At 41.6% G+C, this 18824-nt stretch overlaps 1 protein-coding gene across 1 annotated transcript; it reads left to right on the top strand.

Moving 5' to 3' along the window:
* Positions 1-517: 517 nt before the first annotated feature.
* On the top strand, positions 518-17028 carry ano11 (anoctamin 11). The gene is made up of 25 exons (XM_076092906.1): positions 518-1169; positions 1270-1424; positions 1931-2054; positions 2176-2369; positions 2482-2589; positions 3771-3907; positions 4008-4065; positions 4148-4258; positions 4346-4511; positions 4710-4800; positions 6038-6134; positions 6228-6371; positions 7019-7156; positions 7935-8033; positions 8186-8288; positions 9405-9516; positions 9607-9661; positions 9797-9894; positions 11690-11826; positions 11929-12134; positions 12230-12366; positions 12648-12738; positions 13217-13400; positions 14541-14563; positions 15663-17028. Exons 1-24 carry the CDS (start codon positions 1022-1024, stop codon positions 14555-14557), a joined length of 2910 nt encoding a protein of 969 aa, XP_075949021.1. The 5' UTR covers positions 518-1021; the 3' UTR covers positions 14558-14563; positions 15663-17028.
* Positions 17029-18824: the final 1796 nt, after the last annotated feature.

Below are 18824 nucleotides of genomic sequence, written 5' to 3'. Positions count from 1 at the left end.
ACCCTCCCTGCCCACATCTTTCGAGCTTTAAACCCCCAATTGTAACGCAGTCATTTCATTAAAAAGTAACTCTGATGACATCATGTGTAGGTGAAGTGCCTTAACTTGGCAGCATAACATAGTATTTTTGTGTTTATGGTTATAAAATGTATTTTTCCACGCAAATATTGTTTTCATATTCTTATATTTATAATTTCAACCTCTCAAAAGACTTTGAATCTCAGTTGAAACAGTAGATTGATTGAGATGACCTCTGTAATGTTGTATAGACTATATCGCTCTCATAATTAGCCGTAGTTGGTGAATTCAATCTTTTTTGCAGGGGACTCTTAAGGGACTTTTAATTATCCAGACAGCACACTGTATTTCTATCCAATAAATGATACTGATGTTAGAATCATTCTGTGTTTCCCCTCATTTGCTCTGCTCTACATTTTTTACACTTTCTCATGCAATTTTAATTCATCCCTCTCTTCTCGCGCTACACTTTCATGCATCCTCCCTCTCTCCTTTCTCCTCCTCCTCTTTACTTATCTCTTCATGTACTCTTCATACATCTAGCTCTGTTTTGACTGCAGCAAACCAGACCGCTGAATAGAAGCAGGTGTGTTGGAGAAAACAAATTGTGTCACCTGTTTATGACGCATTTTTGAGGCTGTCCAATAAGAGGATCTTTGAAAATCGACCAACAGCATTTGAAGGCGTGTAGTCTTGTGCCTGTGATGACGTACATCAGGAAATGAAGCTAATAGGGGTGAAGCTTCTCTTCTAGCGCTGGTACTAAATGTTGTTAATTATGTGTACATTTTGAAAACAATTAAATAAAATGTGCAAAAGCAGCTTGTGTGGATGAGGGAATACCCATTCACATCAAAGAGGAGATTTCCCCCACTCGTGTTATACCCTGCATAATGAGCGTGCCACATTCTCCCATTCTCCACCCCAGACTGACTATTACATTATTTACGAAGTGGGGATGCGCGCTGTGCTGAAAAGCTGTTAAGGGTCGGCTGCTGCCTGCATGCTAGGTCCATTACGGTACTCCACATTTATCAGTGGAGCAGAGGAGCCTGACGGATGCAGAGATAGAGAAGAGGGGGAGGACAAGGGAAGCACAGATTGCTGCGAATCCAGACTTCAGCGGCAGCCTAATTTTCACCACAGTAGAGGTACAGTATCAGCCATTCTTTTCTCTTTTCAGCCTCTTTCTCTTAAGTACGTATGTCACATGAGAATGACTTCAGTAATAAGCACAGATTTTTTCCACAGGACCTTTTGTCATCTGCCTCACCATGTTGAGGAAGGGCTCAGAGCTGCTGAAGGGAGACAGAGAGGTCCTCCTGAATCTGGACTACGAGGCTGAAGCGCAAACCACAGATGGCTATGGGAGCCTGCAGAACGGGAGCTACATCCCACCTAGATGTGTAAGCAGTATTTGACTTTTTTCCTATAATGCTGCAGTATTTCCTTTTGTGTAGGAGTCGCATAGATATCGAAAAAAACGACTGCACATTCACAAAGCGGCCATAACCCTGCTGCTTTGCTCATCCCTTCGCCCCTCACTGACTTCTCTGAGATGTTGCAGTAAATCTGAAATCTACAGGGGTACAATGTGGTATGAGGCACTGTACATTGCCGGGAAAATCAAAAATGTCTTGTTGTGCAACGGAACTTAACTGCACTGAAAGATTGTTCTCAATCAGACTGTAAAAAGCTCAGTGATCATTTTCTGACTCATCTTTCTGGGCTCATTATTGCAAAGTGGAGGCTTTTATGATGCTGAGTAATGGCACAGGATCTTATGGGTTAAACCTCTTTGAGAGCAAATTAACTGAATAAACAGAACAAAGGACAAGAAGAGAAAATAGTCTGTTTTTGCCAGCAGTTCTAACCGATTTTGATAATAACTCAGCTGTTTGGATGCTTCTAGCTTGCAGCCGCAGCTGTTGACGATATGGGTGGTGATGATCCCATGTATAGTCACTGTAATACAAGAAGTAACCAGTCAGTTCCACAGCTGGGGAACTACTTCAGAGATGGAAGAATCAAAATCGGTAGGTATATCATCAGCAGTTCTCAATGTATTGGTTGTCACAAGCTCACTGATAGATGACAAGTGCTGAGTCAGTCCTTCACTTAACCTTTTGGACCTTTTTTTTGTTGATCTGGGTTTAGACTTTGTCCTGGTGTGGGAGGTTCGCTCGCAGAGGAAACGGCGAGGGAAGGGGAAGAGCCAGGGGACCGCTGAGGAGGGGGAAGCAGCGCCAAAAGAGGAGAACAGCAGGTCTGAGCGAAGGAAGGCACAGCTGGCACAGTGGAGGGAGAAGTTTGTTCAGAATCTGGAGAGTGCTGGGTTGCTCATGGAAAAGGTGCTGTCGATCAGATTAAAGATCATCATCTTATAAATATGTCTTAATAAGTCTACTTATTATTTTTATGGCCTTATTAACAACCTGCCTGTGTTGCCTCTCTTTTCTTCAGGAGGAAACGGCGAATGAAAAGAAAACGATACATTTTCTGAAACTTAGCGCTCCTTGGGATGTGTTGCTGTATTACGCTGAGGAACTCTGTCTGAGAGCTCCATTGCAGGTCAGTGCAGCTGTTTATAATCGAATGGGTCTATTTTAGATTTCAAGATTTGTATGGATGGCCCTCTTGGCCTATCGGGTGTGAGTCCAGACTGAAATATCTCAACAACTATGAGATGGAACGCTTTGGAATTTGTACAGACATTCAGATGCCCATCTTGTGTGTTATTCTAATGATTTCCACTGAAGTTTCATCTTGTGCAACAAGCTGGTCAAAGTTATCATTTTTCATGTGAAATATTTTAATATGTACAAGATGAATTGCCACAGAAGTTTGTACAGAAATTCATGGTTCTCAGACGATGTATCCTACTGACTTTAGAGATCGCTTGACTTCTCCTGTTGCGCAACCATGAGGTTGCCATTTTTGGATTATGGATTATTGGATGGCTTGCTACAGAATCTGATATAAATATTTGTCCTTTACTTTGGTTTATGACCAAATATCTGCAAAATTAATCACATTTCCATCAGCCTCAGCTGTACTTTGTGTGTTTAGTGCTAATTATAGTACATTAGCATGCTAAACTAAGATGGCAAACACATTATACACATACATTACATTATACATCATATATTATACAGGTACATGGTGCATATTACACCTGTTAAAGATCAGCATGGTAGCATTGAAGTGAACTGAACTGAATCGTCATCGTGCACATTTAGTATTCGAGGTTAGCATTTAGCTCACAGCACTCACAGAGCTGCTAGTGTTAGTGTGTGCATAGTGTTGTTATTACATCAAACCCCACTTTTATTGTGTCTGGCAGAGTCCGCCTCTGCTGAGCAGGATTCAAATATAACAACACACAAGGAACTCACAGGAACAGATGCATGCACGTACTGGACATGACGGATGCTGTTGTTGGCTGTTTTGGTCTTAAAACTGAAACTGAAACCTCTGAGCCCTCTGAGTTTGTTTGGCTGTGTCGTAAACAGACACAAGTTGCTATTTTTTTGTTTCATTACTGACGGAGTAGCTGATGATGCGTTTACTGCCCCAAATGGTTGATTTCAACATTTCTAACAAAAATCTAGGACCTCTATCAGCAAAATGTTCTTACCGTTAACCACCAGTAACCACAGGTGTCACAAAATACAATTTTAAGGATTGTAACTTCATAAAGAGAACGAACATAAATGTTCTTCATACTGAATTGCGATGTGTTTGACTTCCAGGCACAGCCAAACCTGGACTTAAACACATCTGCTCAGGTTCTGAAGAGACTATGCATACCTAACGTAATGATGGAGTCAGTGCCAAACAGGCCGCTGGACTATTACACATGTGCCTTTCGCAAGTCAAAGATGAACAGGTGAGTTGTAATTAACAATCATAAATGGGTGGATCGGTTCAGATTGAATCACAATATATAAAAAGGGTATGTTGGCTGAATGAATGGCCGTCTTCTACAGGTTTCTTGGCTGCAACGACCATGAATCCTACTTCACTAATACACAGAGACACCGTGTTGTGAGTAACAGGAATTCCTCTACAGTGCATGTACTCGGTGAAATGATTCTCTCATGGAGTGAGAGTGTGTGTGTTATTTCAGGTCTATGAGATTCTTGCCAGGACGGTGTACGGCAAAAGGAAGAGGGCTGAAGTTGGTGTGGACAGACTGGTAAATGAAGGGGTGTACAAAGCAGCTTTCCCGCTGCACGAGGTACGATATTATTTATCTGCTCTTTAATCGGGTGAAAAGCTTGTGCTCTGTTCTCTCTCTAATCAACATGTTGTTGTTTTTTCACAGGGCCCCTTTCAGCTTCCAAAGAATGAGATCCGTCCTGACGAGCTGAACCAGAGGCAGATTCTTTACCACTACTGGGCCCGCTGGGGCAAATGGTACAAGTACCAACCACTGGACCACATCAGGGAGTACTTTGGAGAGAAGATTGCGCTCTACTTTGCCTGGCTGGGTAAATACGAATTTGTATTCAGACACATTAGGTTCAGTGCTTTGAAATTAGTAGTTTGGGGTGATGTACAAGCTTTCGTCTTTTACAATGCCTACCCGACCTCTTCGTCATGGACATTCCAGCATCAAACGGCAATGTAATTGCACATCCCTGCATCAGCCGAGAGCTGCAGTCTAATGGAGCTTTATGTCTCTGCAGGTTTCTACACAGCCTGGCTGCTGCCGGCGGCTGTGGTTGGAACCCTGGTCTTTGTGTCTGGAGTCATGTCCATGGGTACCAACGCACCCGCGTGAGTCCACACACTACACAGAAACTACATGTTTAATTGCTAAATACATCACGTTATTTTGGTGAAAATCTTAAATGGGAGATCCGCCAATTTTACAGCCATTATGTTTTGATATGTACGCTACTAGTAGGACTGTATTTGTGTTAGTAGTGACTTCCTGGTGTCTTGTTGCTGCAGTGAGGTTGCCAGGTTTAGTACCATAATGCCTGTACAGACACCTATTCCAAAACCTTTGCTTAAAGAAATGGTATCCAGCACCATTGCAATAGTCCAGCCTCGTACTTAACTCACACACAGACAGAAGATTCTTGAATGGATACTGGAATCGTGCAGAAATTCAAAATCTACTTACACTCTTCCTCCCACATTATGTAAAGCTGGCCCAGTTTTACATACAAATATATCAAAGCAGAGTCCACCCTGCATGAAAACAAACCGCTTGATTATTCAATCCACAGGGGTATGTCTGTGCCCAAATTCTTATTCATTATTCATCAATGCAGTGGGCTCTACTCTACCTACATAGCATTGTAGATAAGTGTGTTTGTACCCTAATGTTGCTTCACCAATTGTTTTGTGTTAACCGTTCTCTTTCTATGGCCTCCTGTTGGTTTTCGGGATTGAAAATTCATCCCTCAAGTAACGAGGGAGGTTAGAGAGAACGGAAGGCAAGTCAATATCTCAGGAAGAAATACAACCAAATGTCTCAGATTAATGAGGTTCATTAGTTCAGACTATAGATTAAAGCCTCTGATTAGTGTAGAGCGGATGGAGAGCAGTCTGCGGAAACAAACTGCAGCCATCTCATGTGATAATGAACTACTAGTGCAGATTGATAATCTCCACATGACATAAATAAGGAAGATAGATGTTTCTCAGTGAGTCCAGGCTTTATTTGTGCAGCTTGTGTATAGTCATTGTCGTGCCTCACTGAATAACTGCAATAAGTGAAAGTGCAGTAGCTCTGCTGCCTGGCAGCAAGCTGGGAGACTGATTTCAACACCCTCCATCCGTCCTATTTTCTCACTCAATCAATATGCCCTGGCCTGGTGTGAATGCAAAACACATCAGAGTTAATCCACCCAATCGCTTAGCTGTCACATTTATAACCACGAGTATTGTTTTTGTCAAATGGTTTCGGCCACCTGATGCATCAGAATCTGAAAAGCGGTCCTTGTTTGAATGCTTTAAAACGTGTTTTCTCAGTTGTAACTAATCAGTGTCTATGTGTCAACAGTAAGGACATCTGTAACAGCGGAGGTAGTTATCTGATGTGTCCTCTCTGTAATACATGCAAGGCCTGGAACATGTCTGATATCTGCACTATGGCCAAGGTAACGCACTTCAAAACATTTCGCTAACCCTGTTTTTTTTTTAAAATTATAATGCAAAAATACTTTTAAGCTGATGTACTTTCTGCATTGCAGTTGGGCTACTTATTTGACCACCCAGGTACAGTCCTCTTCAGTGTGTTCATGTCCTTCTGGGCCGTAACCTTCCTGGAGTACTGGAAGCGAAAGATGGCCACCCTGGCCCATCACTGGGACTGCATGGACTTCCATGAAGAAGAGGTCTCACAATCCTTCCTTTCTTGCTTGCTTTCAATACGAGTATGACCATGTTGGTCTCATAAACTTTATGGTTCTTAGGTAGGTCATGATTCAGCGGCTATTAATCCCAACAGATTCCAACTGCAGACCTTAAAGGGCCAGTGTATATTATCACCTGAAAATAGTCTGTTTTCGGTACCTCAGAATGAGCCGTTAAATCTACATACGGAACGGGTGTTCTTCACGGAGTCTGCTATGTTGCACCACCATGTTTCTACATTAGCTCCGATCGGACAAACCAAACACTGGCTCTTTGGCATGGGCCACCGTAGTTCTCCTACTCGTTTGGCTCACGGGCGTTTCAGTTGTTTGCAATCTGCAACCTCGCCGCTAGATGCCGCCAAATCCTACACACTGGCCCTTTAAGTCCATGGGAACTTTTTACACAAAACTTAGAATACTGTTACCTTCCCATCCTGAGTAAACAACAAAAATAATAAAACATTTTTAGCTGTTATGTTAATGGCGTTACAAGCGTCACCTCTGGAGAACCTACTCTAGTCTGTACCCATTGGGTCGCTAGACCTGAAGTCTGCAGCTGGATCGTTCTCAGCAAAACAGCAAAGAGTGTGTCCATTGATGCCGATGTCATCACTGTGTTTCCTCAGGAGCGTCCTCGTCCAGAGTTCGCAGCCATGGCCCCGACTATGGAACAAAACCCAGTGACTGGGGTGAAAGAGCCCTACTTTCCAGAAAATACCAGGTTGTCCCGGATGTTCACTGGCTCCATGGTCATCATTATGATGGTGAGACACTGTTTACCTGTGTGTTAAAGGCAGATATTGTGCTCTTTTAATTTTAGCATGTTTTCCTGATGCAATATATTGGATTCTCAATAACACCAACTTCTAATCTGATGAACACATTGCAGTTTGTTTGATTACTGTGATTAACTACTCCACTTGTTTTCTATAGACATAATCTTTTATCAAGTCAAACAATCATTGCCATTCTACAGTGTGTCTTTTCAGCTCCTACTTTTGTGACCCTGAAGAGAAAGAGAGGTGGAGTTCACACCTGTGTGCTATTCCACTGAATCCTGCAGTGGTAACTGAACCTTTCTCTAATAATGAATCCAGGTCATTGGCCCACAGGGCTGGATATTATCTGATAATCTAAGCCATACACATTATGTTCAGTCTCAGGATTAACTTGTTCTTGGACAGGGATTTGAGGATCATTTTTCCCAAGCCTTCTACTGACAATGATGATCGAGGTGGAAAATGGAAAATGCTACCATGGTACCAGCTCCGTAAAGGCACACTGCATAGAATAGTATCTATGACCACTTACCGGTATCTGGAAAAATCAGCCAAATAGGAGGAGTGTGGTGTAGACGATGATGGCTGCACCCCATTTGGCTATGATGGTGTGCGATATAATTTGTAAGCAGCAATCTCACGAAGAACTACGACACTGAGATACTGTTGTTCAAAAGTTCGGAATATCTCTTTGCTGTTTTCCTTCACAAAATCCATCAACTGTGATGTTTTCCTCCCAATGTCCCTGCTTCTTCCCTCTCAGCTGTGTGTGGTGATGATTTTCCTGGTGACGGTGGTCATGTGCCGAGGGATCATCAGCTTGATGATGTTCCGCACCGGGAGCCCCGTCCTGCGTACGGAGGTATATCAGAGTTGCATAAGGCATCTTCATCGATGGATGTGTGAATTTAATTTGTTCTATTGTGAATATATTTTAGATTTAAAAGCAGTGTAATGACTACATACGCTACAGGTGTACGTCAGCTCCTTCAACATCTCCGTGTGTCTCTCCAGGCAGGGACCATAGCCAACATCTCTGGCAGTATTGTGAATCTGGGCCTTATCCTGTTGATGGGGCAGGTCTACACTGCATTAGCTGAGCAGCTCACTAAATGGGGTAAGAATCAATACCGCTCTCCAACACCTCAAACCAGAATGCTCTATATTGATATCAGCCTCTCATTGAATCTCCACTAACTAAAAGATGAGACTCCTCAAAGAGCTGATGATGTCTTGAATTTGATCCCAGCCTCTGGGGTATTAATAGTAAAAGTAGACTTAATTTGAATAGCACCTTTTAGACAAGAAATGCAGCTCAAACTCTTTTATAATTAAGGAAAATAGACATAAAATGAACATCAAACAGGGTTAGAATGCCATAATGTGAAATAAGATATGATAAGGGTATACATAGAATGCATAGCGATAAGATGGAGAATAACAATAATCATATTTAATTAATAATAAGATCAGGACCCATTTTTGCCGCATGCACATATACATCAGTGAACACTACAGCAGCATCAAATGGCCTCCGTTTTTCTGCTCTGTTCTTATCTCTCTTTTTTTCCACATCAGTTGTGGAGATTTGAATTTTCTCAGAGACAGAAGCTACCTCGGAACGCCTTTTTCTAGGGTGCAACCTTGCTGTGGCCAACCACTGATGTTATCATTTAACTAAACACAATAGCACACAAACAAGAGACACGATAGAGTTGCAGGAAATGTCATTAATTCTTCACCTATTTGGTCATAAACTAAAGTACAATTTTGGCTTGATGATGGCACCAGACGAAAAGTCAAAGGATGCTTTAAAGTTCTTATGAACCAAAGGGGTTGACCAACATAGCAACCGACCAACAGGGCCATCTCATGAGCAACTCAGCGAGGGTGTCAAGGGTCAATCAGAATATGTGCAGCTCAAGTTAATGGTCTGATATGGTTCACTCTGCTCTGAGTTGCTGTGTCGATTTCACTCCATTTGCTTTCATAGAGGATGATTTCAGTTCATTTCTTGGTTTGTTTTTACATAGTTTTGTCCAAATTGTTTCAATAAGTTAAGATAACAATATATTCACCAAGTTACATGACAACATGTCAGATGCCCAGACAGGTTTTAAGGAAACCCTTTGTTGTTAGGCAAACTTATGTGGAAGAGAAAACAAAGGCGAACAGTAAAATGATGACTTTAGTTCTACTCTAATGTTTTGTGTCCGTGTTTTCTCTGTTGCAGAGATGCACAGAACACAAACCCAGTATGACAATGCCTTCATCTTCAAGGTGTTCATCTTCCAGTTTGTCAACTTCTACTCGTCCCCCTTCTATGTGGCTTTCTTTAAAGGAAGGTGAGACACAAGTCAGTCTTCAACAGACACACAGAAAATATTGATGAATGAAGAACAGATTTTAACTTCCTTACTTCTCTGTGTGGGTAGGTTTGTGGGTTACCCCAGCAACTATGGGACCTTGTTTGGGATGAGAAATGAAGATGTGAGTCTATAATCTATCAGTAAATGTCAAAGGGAGGGAGTATTGCATATCCCTGCTGTTGCATTTTTATTTTATCCAAGTGTGTAAAAAGTGTCATATCGCTCTGTGTTTCTGTGTCTTCACACTCTACTGCAGTGTGGTCCTGGTGGTTGCCTCATTGAACTGGCTGAGCAACTCTTCATTATCATGGTGGGAAAGCAACTCATCAACAACATTCAGGAGTTCATTATCCCGTATGTTTCCTGTCCACAGTATATACCAGTCCTGGTTTCCTGTTATTTTACTGTTATTTTACTGGAAATTGTTGTCTGTTGAACTTACAAGCCTCTTCGAGAAAAGCTTTTCTCAGTCGGACAGGAGTACAATTTGGTGAATTGAAACTTTCAAAATGAAATTATAATCGTCAGCTTGAACTCATAAATAGCCTTAAAAAACTAAACCAGAACTGTCAAATATAATGAAATATATCAGAATAAAGTAGAATTAGCATAATATGGGCATGTGATATTTGTACTCCGTACTAAAACCCATACGTTGCTTTTTTTTTTTTGCCTGCATGACATTGTTTTTTGAGGTGTTGCATCAGACGGCGCTGCAGCTCTGTTTGTTTGGTGCAGTAAAGCTCACTGATGTACCTCTGCAGCACTGGCACACTGTGTGTGTGTGTGTGTGTGTGTGTGTGTGTGTGTGGGTGGGGGTGTGTGGGTGGGTGGGTGGGGGTGTGTGTGTGTAACAGGGCAGAATCAGATTTCAGAGAGCTTTGGTAAACCGAAGAGTTACCTTCAGTTTGTAGGGGCCTTCCAAAGAGAGAGAGCTGTGAGGCTTCGTGGTAATGCTACTTGCCTGTGAAACGGAACACAACCTGAGATGTTTAAAAAGATGATCGGAAACTGACAGCAAAATGGAAACTGCATGGAAAAGCTGAGGACAAGGGTGTAGGGGTCGACAGATTTTCTTCTTATTGTGTTACTGCTTTCTTTGCTTCAACTTTTCTTGACCTACCTACTTGCTATAGTTAGTCATGGCAAGTTTTATTTTGTACACCACTTCTTTTACATAAGCGTGCAGTTGTCAGGGTGAAATCAAGGCCATATATTTTTATGTAGATCTCTATGCTGATAACAATAGGGAAGTCTTATGTGCAGCTGCTGTAAGATTGATTAAGAGATTTACTGTAGCTAAATGTGTGAGTTGGCAGCTAGGCTTGTTCTGCTTGTTGAAGTATTTTTTTTTCTTGCTATACTGTAGCTGTGTCCCAATTCAAGTCTTCAATCCTTTTGAAGAATAGGTTTGTCCTATTGATGACCCAAAGGGAAGGTTAAATTGAAACACTGGCAGGGCGGATCAGCGCACCTGTTTCCAGTCGTTCATTCTTGCTCATATCTCAGACGATGGCTGCAACTGAGGAGATGAAAGGGGCACGTTTTAAAGGAAACCTGCTTTGCACCCGATTTGTCTCATACCTAGATACAATACCATAAAAGATTTTGTGTGCTATTATTATTATTGTAGTGGGATTGAGCTAAAATGGCTATATGGTACTGATCTTTGACATGTACGGAGAGTTTTAGGCAGATTTGTGTTACAGCAGAGCAAGAATTAAGAACTAAGTTGCCAGTTCCAAAGCCCCAATAGAACCGTCTGTAACTGCTTTTAAAGATTTGAGCCTCAGAGACTGGCTACTCTGACAACAACTTGTCAAACAATGTTTCCAGCTTTGAAGAGATGAAAAACCCATGCTCATGGCAAATCATCAACACTGAAATTAAGCTAACAGTTATCCATGTAATGTAATATCTTTGAATTATAGTTTGTAACCAGGGTGTACAAAATGACAACAGTAAAGACAAAAGATAAATAAAAACTGTGTTCACAAACATGAAAGGCATTTTAAACTAGAATAAGATCAAATCAACAGCTGTTTTTGTAGATGTTTTTGTTCATGACCTCTGACCTCCATGTGTTGACTACAAAAGTTCTATATTAACGCTATTGTCATGTTTATTTCATCTTTATTTGCTCTGATAGTAAAGTGAAGGCCTGGAAGCAGAAGAGGACTTTGGCCAAGGTGCTGGGGAAGAATGCATCCCATGAGCCTCGGCGCTGGGAGGAAGACTACAAGCTGGTGGAGTGTGAGGGCCTGTTCGAAGAGTACCTGGAAATGGGCAAGTATCAGCTACTGTATTCTAAGTACATGACGTCACTGCTATTCAAATGTTTATTAAATAGATTATGATGAACGTATGTAAAAAAAACTTGCTGTGCAGTGCTCCAGTTTGGGTTCATCACCATCTTCGTGGCAGCGTTCCCCCTCGCTCCGCTCTTTGCCCTCCTCAACAACTGGGTGGAAATCCGCCTGGACGCCCACAAGTTTGCGTGCGAGTACCGCCGGCCGGTGGCTGAGCGCGCCCAGAACATCGGAGTCTGGTTCAACATACTGGAAGCCCTGTCACACCTGTCCGTCATCGCCAACGTGAGCCCATTGAAAATTAAATCCACGTCAGACTGGATGCTGATCTCTTTTCTCCAACGTCATTTTTTGTCGTTTTTTCTCTTTGCCGTCCGCAGGCTTTCCTAATAGCCTTCACATCAGACTTTTTACCTCGTCTGCTCTACCAGTTCAAGTTTGGTAACGATCTCAGTGGATACGTCAACTTCACCTTAGCTTACGCCCCACTGAACTACACTGAGAACCCCATGTGCAGGTAAACTGTCTGCTGATTGCCTGAATGCATGTCATCTAAGAGTGGGGAAACACTTTGGTTTGAAATTCTATAGTTTGCCTCTCAAATATGTTTTGTTTCATGTCATTATTGCAAAATCCTGAAAAAATGCCAAATTTTAATTTTAATCTTGTTGATTTCAGATCAAAGATCAGAGGATAGTGTTACTGAAGTGTAACACATAGTTGCTGCTGCATATCATGCACACTAACCATTACACAGTATTTTCTGCAGTAACTCTGTTTTATTTTCTATTTTTTAAGATATAAAGCATACAGAGACGACGATGGAAACTACTCACTGTTCTTCTGGGAGCTTCTTGCCGTCAGACTTGGTTTTATCATTGCTTTCGAGGTATGAAGGGAGCTGCTTTGTATATATTTGCTAATCTGTTTCTTTCTGCCTATTTCAGTGATTTTAATGCCCACATAGTTACCATTAATATCTTTCACCCACATCCTTATTCCCTGTTGTGCCTCTGTTCCCAGCGTACTTGAAATACTACCAATGTAGCCCTCTCTTAGTGTATGTTTTAGTGTTTCCATCTTGTGTAATGCTGACACATATAAGTAGTTCATATGTTATTTTGTAGTTGCTAGTTTACCATGTCTCACTTTCTCTGTCTTTGCCCTCTTCTCCAACGCCTTCTTCTCCCTGTCTCTCTTTCAAAGTTCATATTTGTTAAGTTGCATGAGCATATGCAAGACCTGGGTGAAACCCTTTTTCAAAATGTTGCTTTCAACATCTTTTTTAAAGTTGTTTGACTTGCCTTTTTCTTCTATCTGGCGAGGAGCTTAATGTCTTGCTGTCTGCACGTCTTCCCCTTCACCAGCATGTGGTGTTCTTCGTGCTGCGAGCCATCGACTGGATCGTGCCTGATGTCCCCGGGTCCCTGCAGCTGAAGATCAAGAGAGAGCGCTACCTGGCCAAGCAGGCTCTGGCCGAAAACCAGGAAGCTCTGTTGGTGAGTCGAGGCCGAGGGGCCGCCCCTGCCACTCCAGGCACATCCAGCCCAGGTCAGTAGAGTGTGGGACACACACACACACACACACACACACACACACACACACACACACACACACACACACACACACACACACACAATGCAGTGCAACACACAAGTTCTGTATTTGAATATTTAGGACAAGAGCCAGTTTAGACTCTAGATCGGGGGTCCTCACATGTTTTAATGAGAGGGAAATATGAGGCTGTATTTGATAAGCATGAGAGCATTTATATGCATTGATGTGTGCAGAGATGATAGTGATCAATGTTAAATCATATCGAAGTTATCCTCAAACTTTTCTAATGTATAAAATAATAATGAATTCAAACAATAAGTTTACCCAAATCACCGAAAATTATATTCTTATTTGGCCCTGTTTCTATCTAGCTATTAATTTAATTTTATGGGCTGAGGTTTACAGATATCTGCCTCTCAAACTGCTACAAATCTGCTGCCACACAAATACAATGAAGGTGACCAGAACAATGTCCTTGTTATTCTGGATAATACAGACTCTTTATTGTTATTTAATTAGATACTCACGTAGGTCCGTATTAGCTCTATGACACCTCCCCTAAATTTCACAATCCTGTTTTTAATATTTGGTGTTGATGTTCTGCACTGTTTGGTAACACACAGGTGATCAATAAAACAGTGCACCACCAGAGTTCACATGCAGCGTTAAACCTGTCACTGTTGATTCTCATAAATGAATTCCAGATTTTAAAGGCGTTTAAAAGCTCACCCACCCGTGCACACACTTCAACAGAGCATTTGCAAAGCACCTGGGGCTCGACTAGCTGTTATAAACTCGCTACACTGCATGCAACATGATCATTAAAGGTAATCTGTGTGGGATCCGAGCCAAATATGTCAGATGAATATAATCAATAGAGCTTGTGGGCTGTTGGCATACGTTAGAATTTCCTCTATTAGTGCTGCTGCTCTTTTAAAGCATTACGTTCAAGCAGGAAGTAAACAGTAATCAGTAGAACAGTTCAAACGCACACTTCAAGGATCACAGCCTGCACATCCATATTTTGTTTGTGGAGAATACCATCCCATAGAGTGTGTTTTCATCCTCCTCTGTGCGTCTGTGTGTGTGTGTCCCTGTGCTCTGACCCATGTTGTTGTCATGTGTCTCATATAGTGAATGTTGCTGGATGAGGGCAGGTGAGTACTACACAACACCTGAGTAAATGGCATTCTCGAGAAGGATGTCAGCATTTCAGTAACCACAGCAGAATTGATCAAATGAAAAGGAACATAAGTTCATTACTCAATCACTGGCATTGAATCATGGACGCCACAACACACACAGCACAACAGCACTGTAACACCTCTTATCATTTCTCGACAAAACTATGTTATCAATTGATATATGTGATAAATAAGTAACATAACAGAATAGCGAACAGAATATCTGTAAAAGATAGGGCCCCAGTGGTGCTAGGAAAGATAGTTGCTGTTATCAAGGGGCACATAAATTCTAGTGGCGCTCCCTGTCTCTTTGTTTTGGAGCTCTTTGTCATAGATGTCGGCTGGGTGATACAGTGATACGTAAAATTATTGAAAGTGATGATTTGCGCAGTTACTTGTGTTCTACTGTATTTTAGCACAAACAACTGTTTTGTTACAATTTTGCTTGGAAATCATTAATTTGGACTGCAGGTGCTTTCTTTGCAGCATGACCGATTGCCAGATACAGTCTGTAAGCACAGGTCATAGTTTTAGCCTCTGTAAAGGTGTAATACTATACCAAACCTGGCAACCTCCACAACAACATTTTGTGAGGCTGCACACAGTCACTGTGCCCACCTGTTCATCACGAAAGTGTAAACGCATAAGTCCCCAATATTATTACGATTCAACATGTTACTTAGTTAGCTTTAGAGGTGCTGCTAGGATAGCTGTTGTGATCTCCTTCAAGGTGGTTAGCCTATTATGCTAGGCTAACCACATCCAGACTCTAGCTTCATACTGAACTCACAGACATGAGATTGACATCGAGCTTATAGTTACATTCTCAGGAAGAACGCAAATTGTCATATTTTACTAAAATGTTTTATTGCAAATTTCACAATGTAAAAATAATAGTAGCAGCCAGCTGTAACTTAGTAGCATGTTGCAACATAGATTGTCTGTGTCAGCTTTTTTTCCCCCTCTCCACTCTTGCAGTAGTCAGTCTGACAGAACTAATTCTCTCCTCTGTCTCTGTGCTCCTTCCCCATTCCTTTTGCGTCCAAACCCAACTGCACGGCCTCCCCTGAAGCAAGCGACGCGTCCTTTGGAAACATGAGTTAGGACTCCAGCCCGGAAAGGTGCGAGTGGTTTGAGGGGGTATTGGAGGAATAAAAGACACTCCTTCACATCTGGGATAACATGAGTGAACTTTGTCCCTGAGTGAAATACTGGCGCTGCACTGGGATTGTTTTCATTTCATTCACTAATGTGCATACCTCGGGGCAGACTTTAAGATAAGCACGTGTGTAACGGAGGCTAAACTCACCTTTTCATCTGGAGACCATAGTTCTTCAACACAAGTCTAAGACTTATATTTAGGCCTATAGAAATGTATCTTCAGATGTTCCAAAATCGGTCTTTGATCTGAAAAGGATCCACATCTTTCTTATCCCTACGGGGTACTGACCCAACAGCAACCCAGCCGTAGCGGACCTGAAGGAAGCGGAAGAAAAACACCCAGAACATGTGATTTATACGGTTTGCTGATGCGCTGCCCCCAATTTGCTTTAAACCTGCATACATTTTTTGTCTTGGCAGAAATGTAAAAGTAATGTCTTAAAATATGTATAGATGAATAGTGACATTTATTTGGCTAGTTTGTAGAAAAACTCAATAGCATCCGTGTCCAAAATGCAACACTCACAAAGTAACAGGCATAATATGTACCTTAGTGAAGCCACATCTATGCCAGTAATTTAAGTCGTTGTGTTTCTAGTGGCTAACTAAATTTGCAGCATGAATTGTTAATGCTATCAGACTTCATGTTCAGTTCATTCTAGTTACAATTTCACACTGACCTAATACCTGCAGCAGTGTGCATCAGACCCAACCGGAGTATTAGTAGTATTACATTGATGCTATATGGTTTTAATGACATTAAAGAGGAACTTGAATTCCCCTGAAAATGTTGTTTGCTGATCTCCAGTGGTTTAAGTTTTCACCTTGAAGCAGTTATGTTCAGGTGTATTCCAGGACCCTTGGACATCACGGTTGGGTGTGGTTGCAGGTCTAGCAGAGTACACCCAACCACACCCATCAGTGAAGCTGGGCGTGGGCAGAGGTGAAATACTACTGTTGAGCTGTTTAGTTACTCTTTAAAGGGGCTCTCCTATCATTTAGTATTGCACTTCTATAAAGTTGAGGAACAATGGAGCAAAGGCTGAGATATCCTGACTGATCCCTGGTGTGGGTCGAACTTCAACAACACTGGCTCCTATTTTTCCCATCATGCATGTCTCTCCTAAGATTGTGCAATTGTGCTACTATAATGCATAAAGTTGACAGTGAGGGTGGGTTAGCGTGGTTGAGTAATGCATTTAGCGAGTTGGGCGTTCATAACGGGTTGTGTGGGTGCAGGTAATAAATAAACCTACCAAGGTGCAATTTCAAAAACATCCAATCACTGACCTTCAAATTCTTTCACTGATAACAATCTCAAGCTTCAATGAATTCCCTCTGGGTCACGTTTGGCTAAATCTGACAACTATGGCCTATATTTAGAGTCAACCACTGTGTTAAAATGATTTGAACTGATGGCCATGAACCTTTAGTATCCTTGCATTGTGTAGGACACTGTTGCGTTTCTATGTCGAGGAGCACTGAGGATATTATTAAAACTAATATTAGCACTCCCCCCAACTTCTCCCTGCCTGGTAAATATATGCCTTTCAAACTGCACTTCCCCCAAACACTTGTAGTCTTTAAACCCAAGCAGAGATAACTCATCATGACATCATTAGGGTTATTTTCTCAGACTTGACAAAGTGCTGCAACGGTCAACATTAAAGAACCTGTGTCCCAGGCTGTCCAGTACTCCCCATAGTGAGTAAGCTGATCGTCATGTGTAAAATCAGTGGAGTGCCCCTTTGAGTTTACATTGTGGTTGTTTTTTTTCTGATGGCCTCTGACTGGAGGTCAAAGTGCACCTACCTTTAACCACTAGCTGGCTTTTTTTCAGTTTTTTGTCATTTTTAAAAGGCATTGATTGTGAGCTGTTATTATTATATAGATTGTCTGTTGTCTTCAATGTGACAAAGAGCATATATAGACATCTACACACTAGTATGCAAAGTATATACACATATACTGTACATGTGAACTGTGCTTGGATGCTAGGCATGTCCATCTTTTCTACTTGAACTATGGAGGATCTCTCAGAGTTGCTCCTGTAAGATACTGTAAACAGCAGTGAAATATAGGACATATTTTGATGTGTGAGCTGTTTTGCATTTAAAACCTTTTAGACCAAAATAAATGTAGTTTGATGAATGCATATGCCTCCTCAGTGTGGGATTCTGAAATGCTGATCATGTACTTTTCTCACTGTGCTGCAGGGATAAACTGTATGCTTACACGCCTTTCCATCTACCTTCACATTATGCTTCTTCTTCCTCTCTACAAACAGAAGAGACCTGCAGACGGATAACGAGGACGCTGATTAATTAGGAGTCAGACAGACAGGTGTTGGTTGATGATTTCTCTCTTCCTCTCCCTCCTCCCCTCACAAGCTAAACCAATGGCTGTGGCTTTAGGCAACTCCTGACTTTTATTTTATCTTCTTCCCTTTTCTCCCCCTCTACCTCTGTCACCCTTTCTTCACCCTTTCCTGCACTCTCTCCTCCCTCTGTCTCTTTTATTTAACTTGTATCATCCTTATTTTTTTATGTACGCACTCTCTTTCCCCTCCCTTTCCGCCTCTCTTAGCCACATTAATCTTCTGATTGTTATGATTGCTGTGCGTTCCTCTGCAATAGCCTGCAGGAAGAGTGAGTTAGTACTTGTCAGTGAGCACAGGTATGCATCGTGGACACCTGCTGGCTTATTCAACGACTGCTGGAGCGAGGAAGGAGAAGCTCACAAGCACAGGCTGCAAAATAAAGCTCCAAATCAGCCACAAGGTAATTGATGCAGCAAACGAAACGCTGCAACACGGCATGTCAAATGGCCAAAAAAAAATCGACTTTTAAAAGTCTTTTATTTGCATTTCTGATGAGGCTGAACCATTTCTGAGATGTTGAGTATAATGCAGATAAACTGTAGAGCTGTGTTATATGTCTGGAATCGATATCATATACTGTAGTGATAAGAATATGTTTGCAATACTGATATACTGTATTACAATATATCACAATATGTAGAGTAAATGCAAACATACAAGAATCAAAATACAATGCAATCAACTTACATTTGA

This window comes from Anarhichas minor, unplaced genomic scaffold (assembly GCF_050575085.1).
Source record: "Anarhichas minor isolate MPS153535 unplaced genomic scaffold, ASM5057508v1 ptg000003l, whole genome shotgun sequence".
Taxonomy (NCBI): Eukaryota; Metazoa; Chordata; class Actinopteri; order Perciformes; family Anarhichadidae; genus Anarhichas; species Anarhichas minor.
The sequence above is the reverse complement of the archived record's forward strand: the minus strand, read 5'-3'. Positions and strand labels throughout refer to the sequence as shown.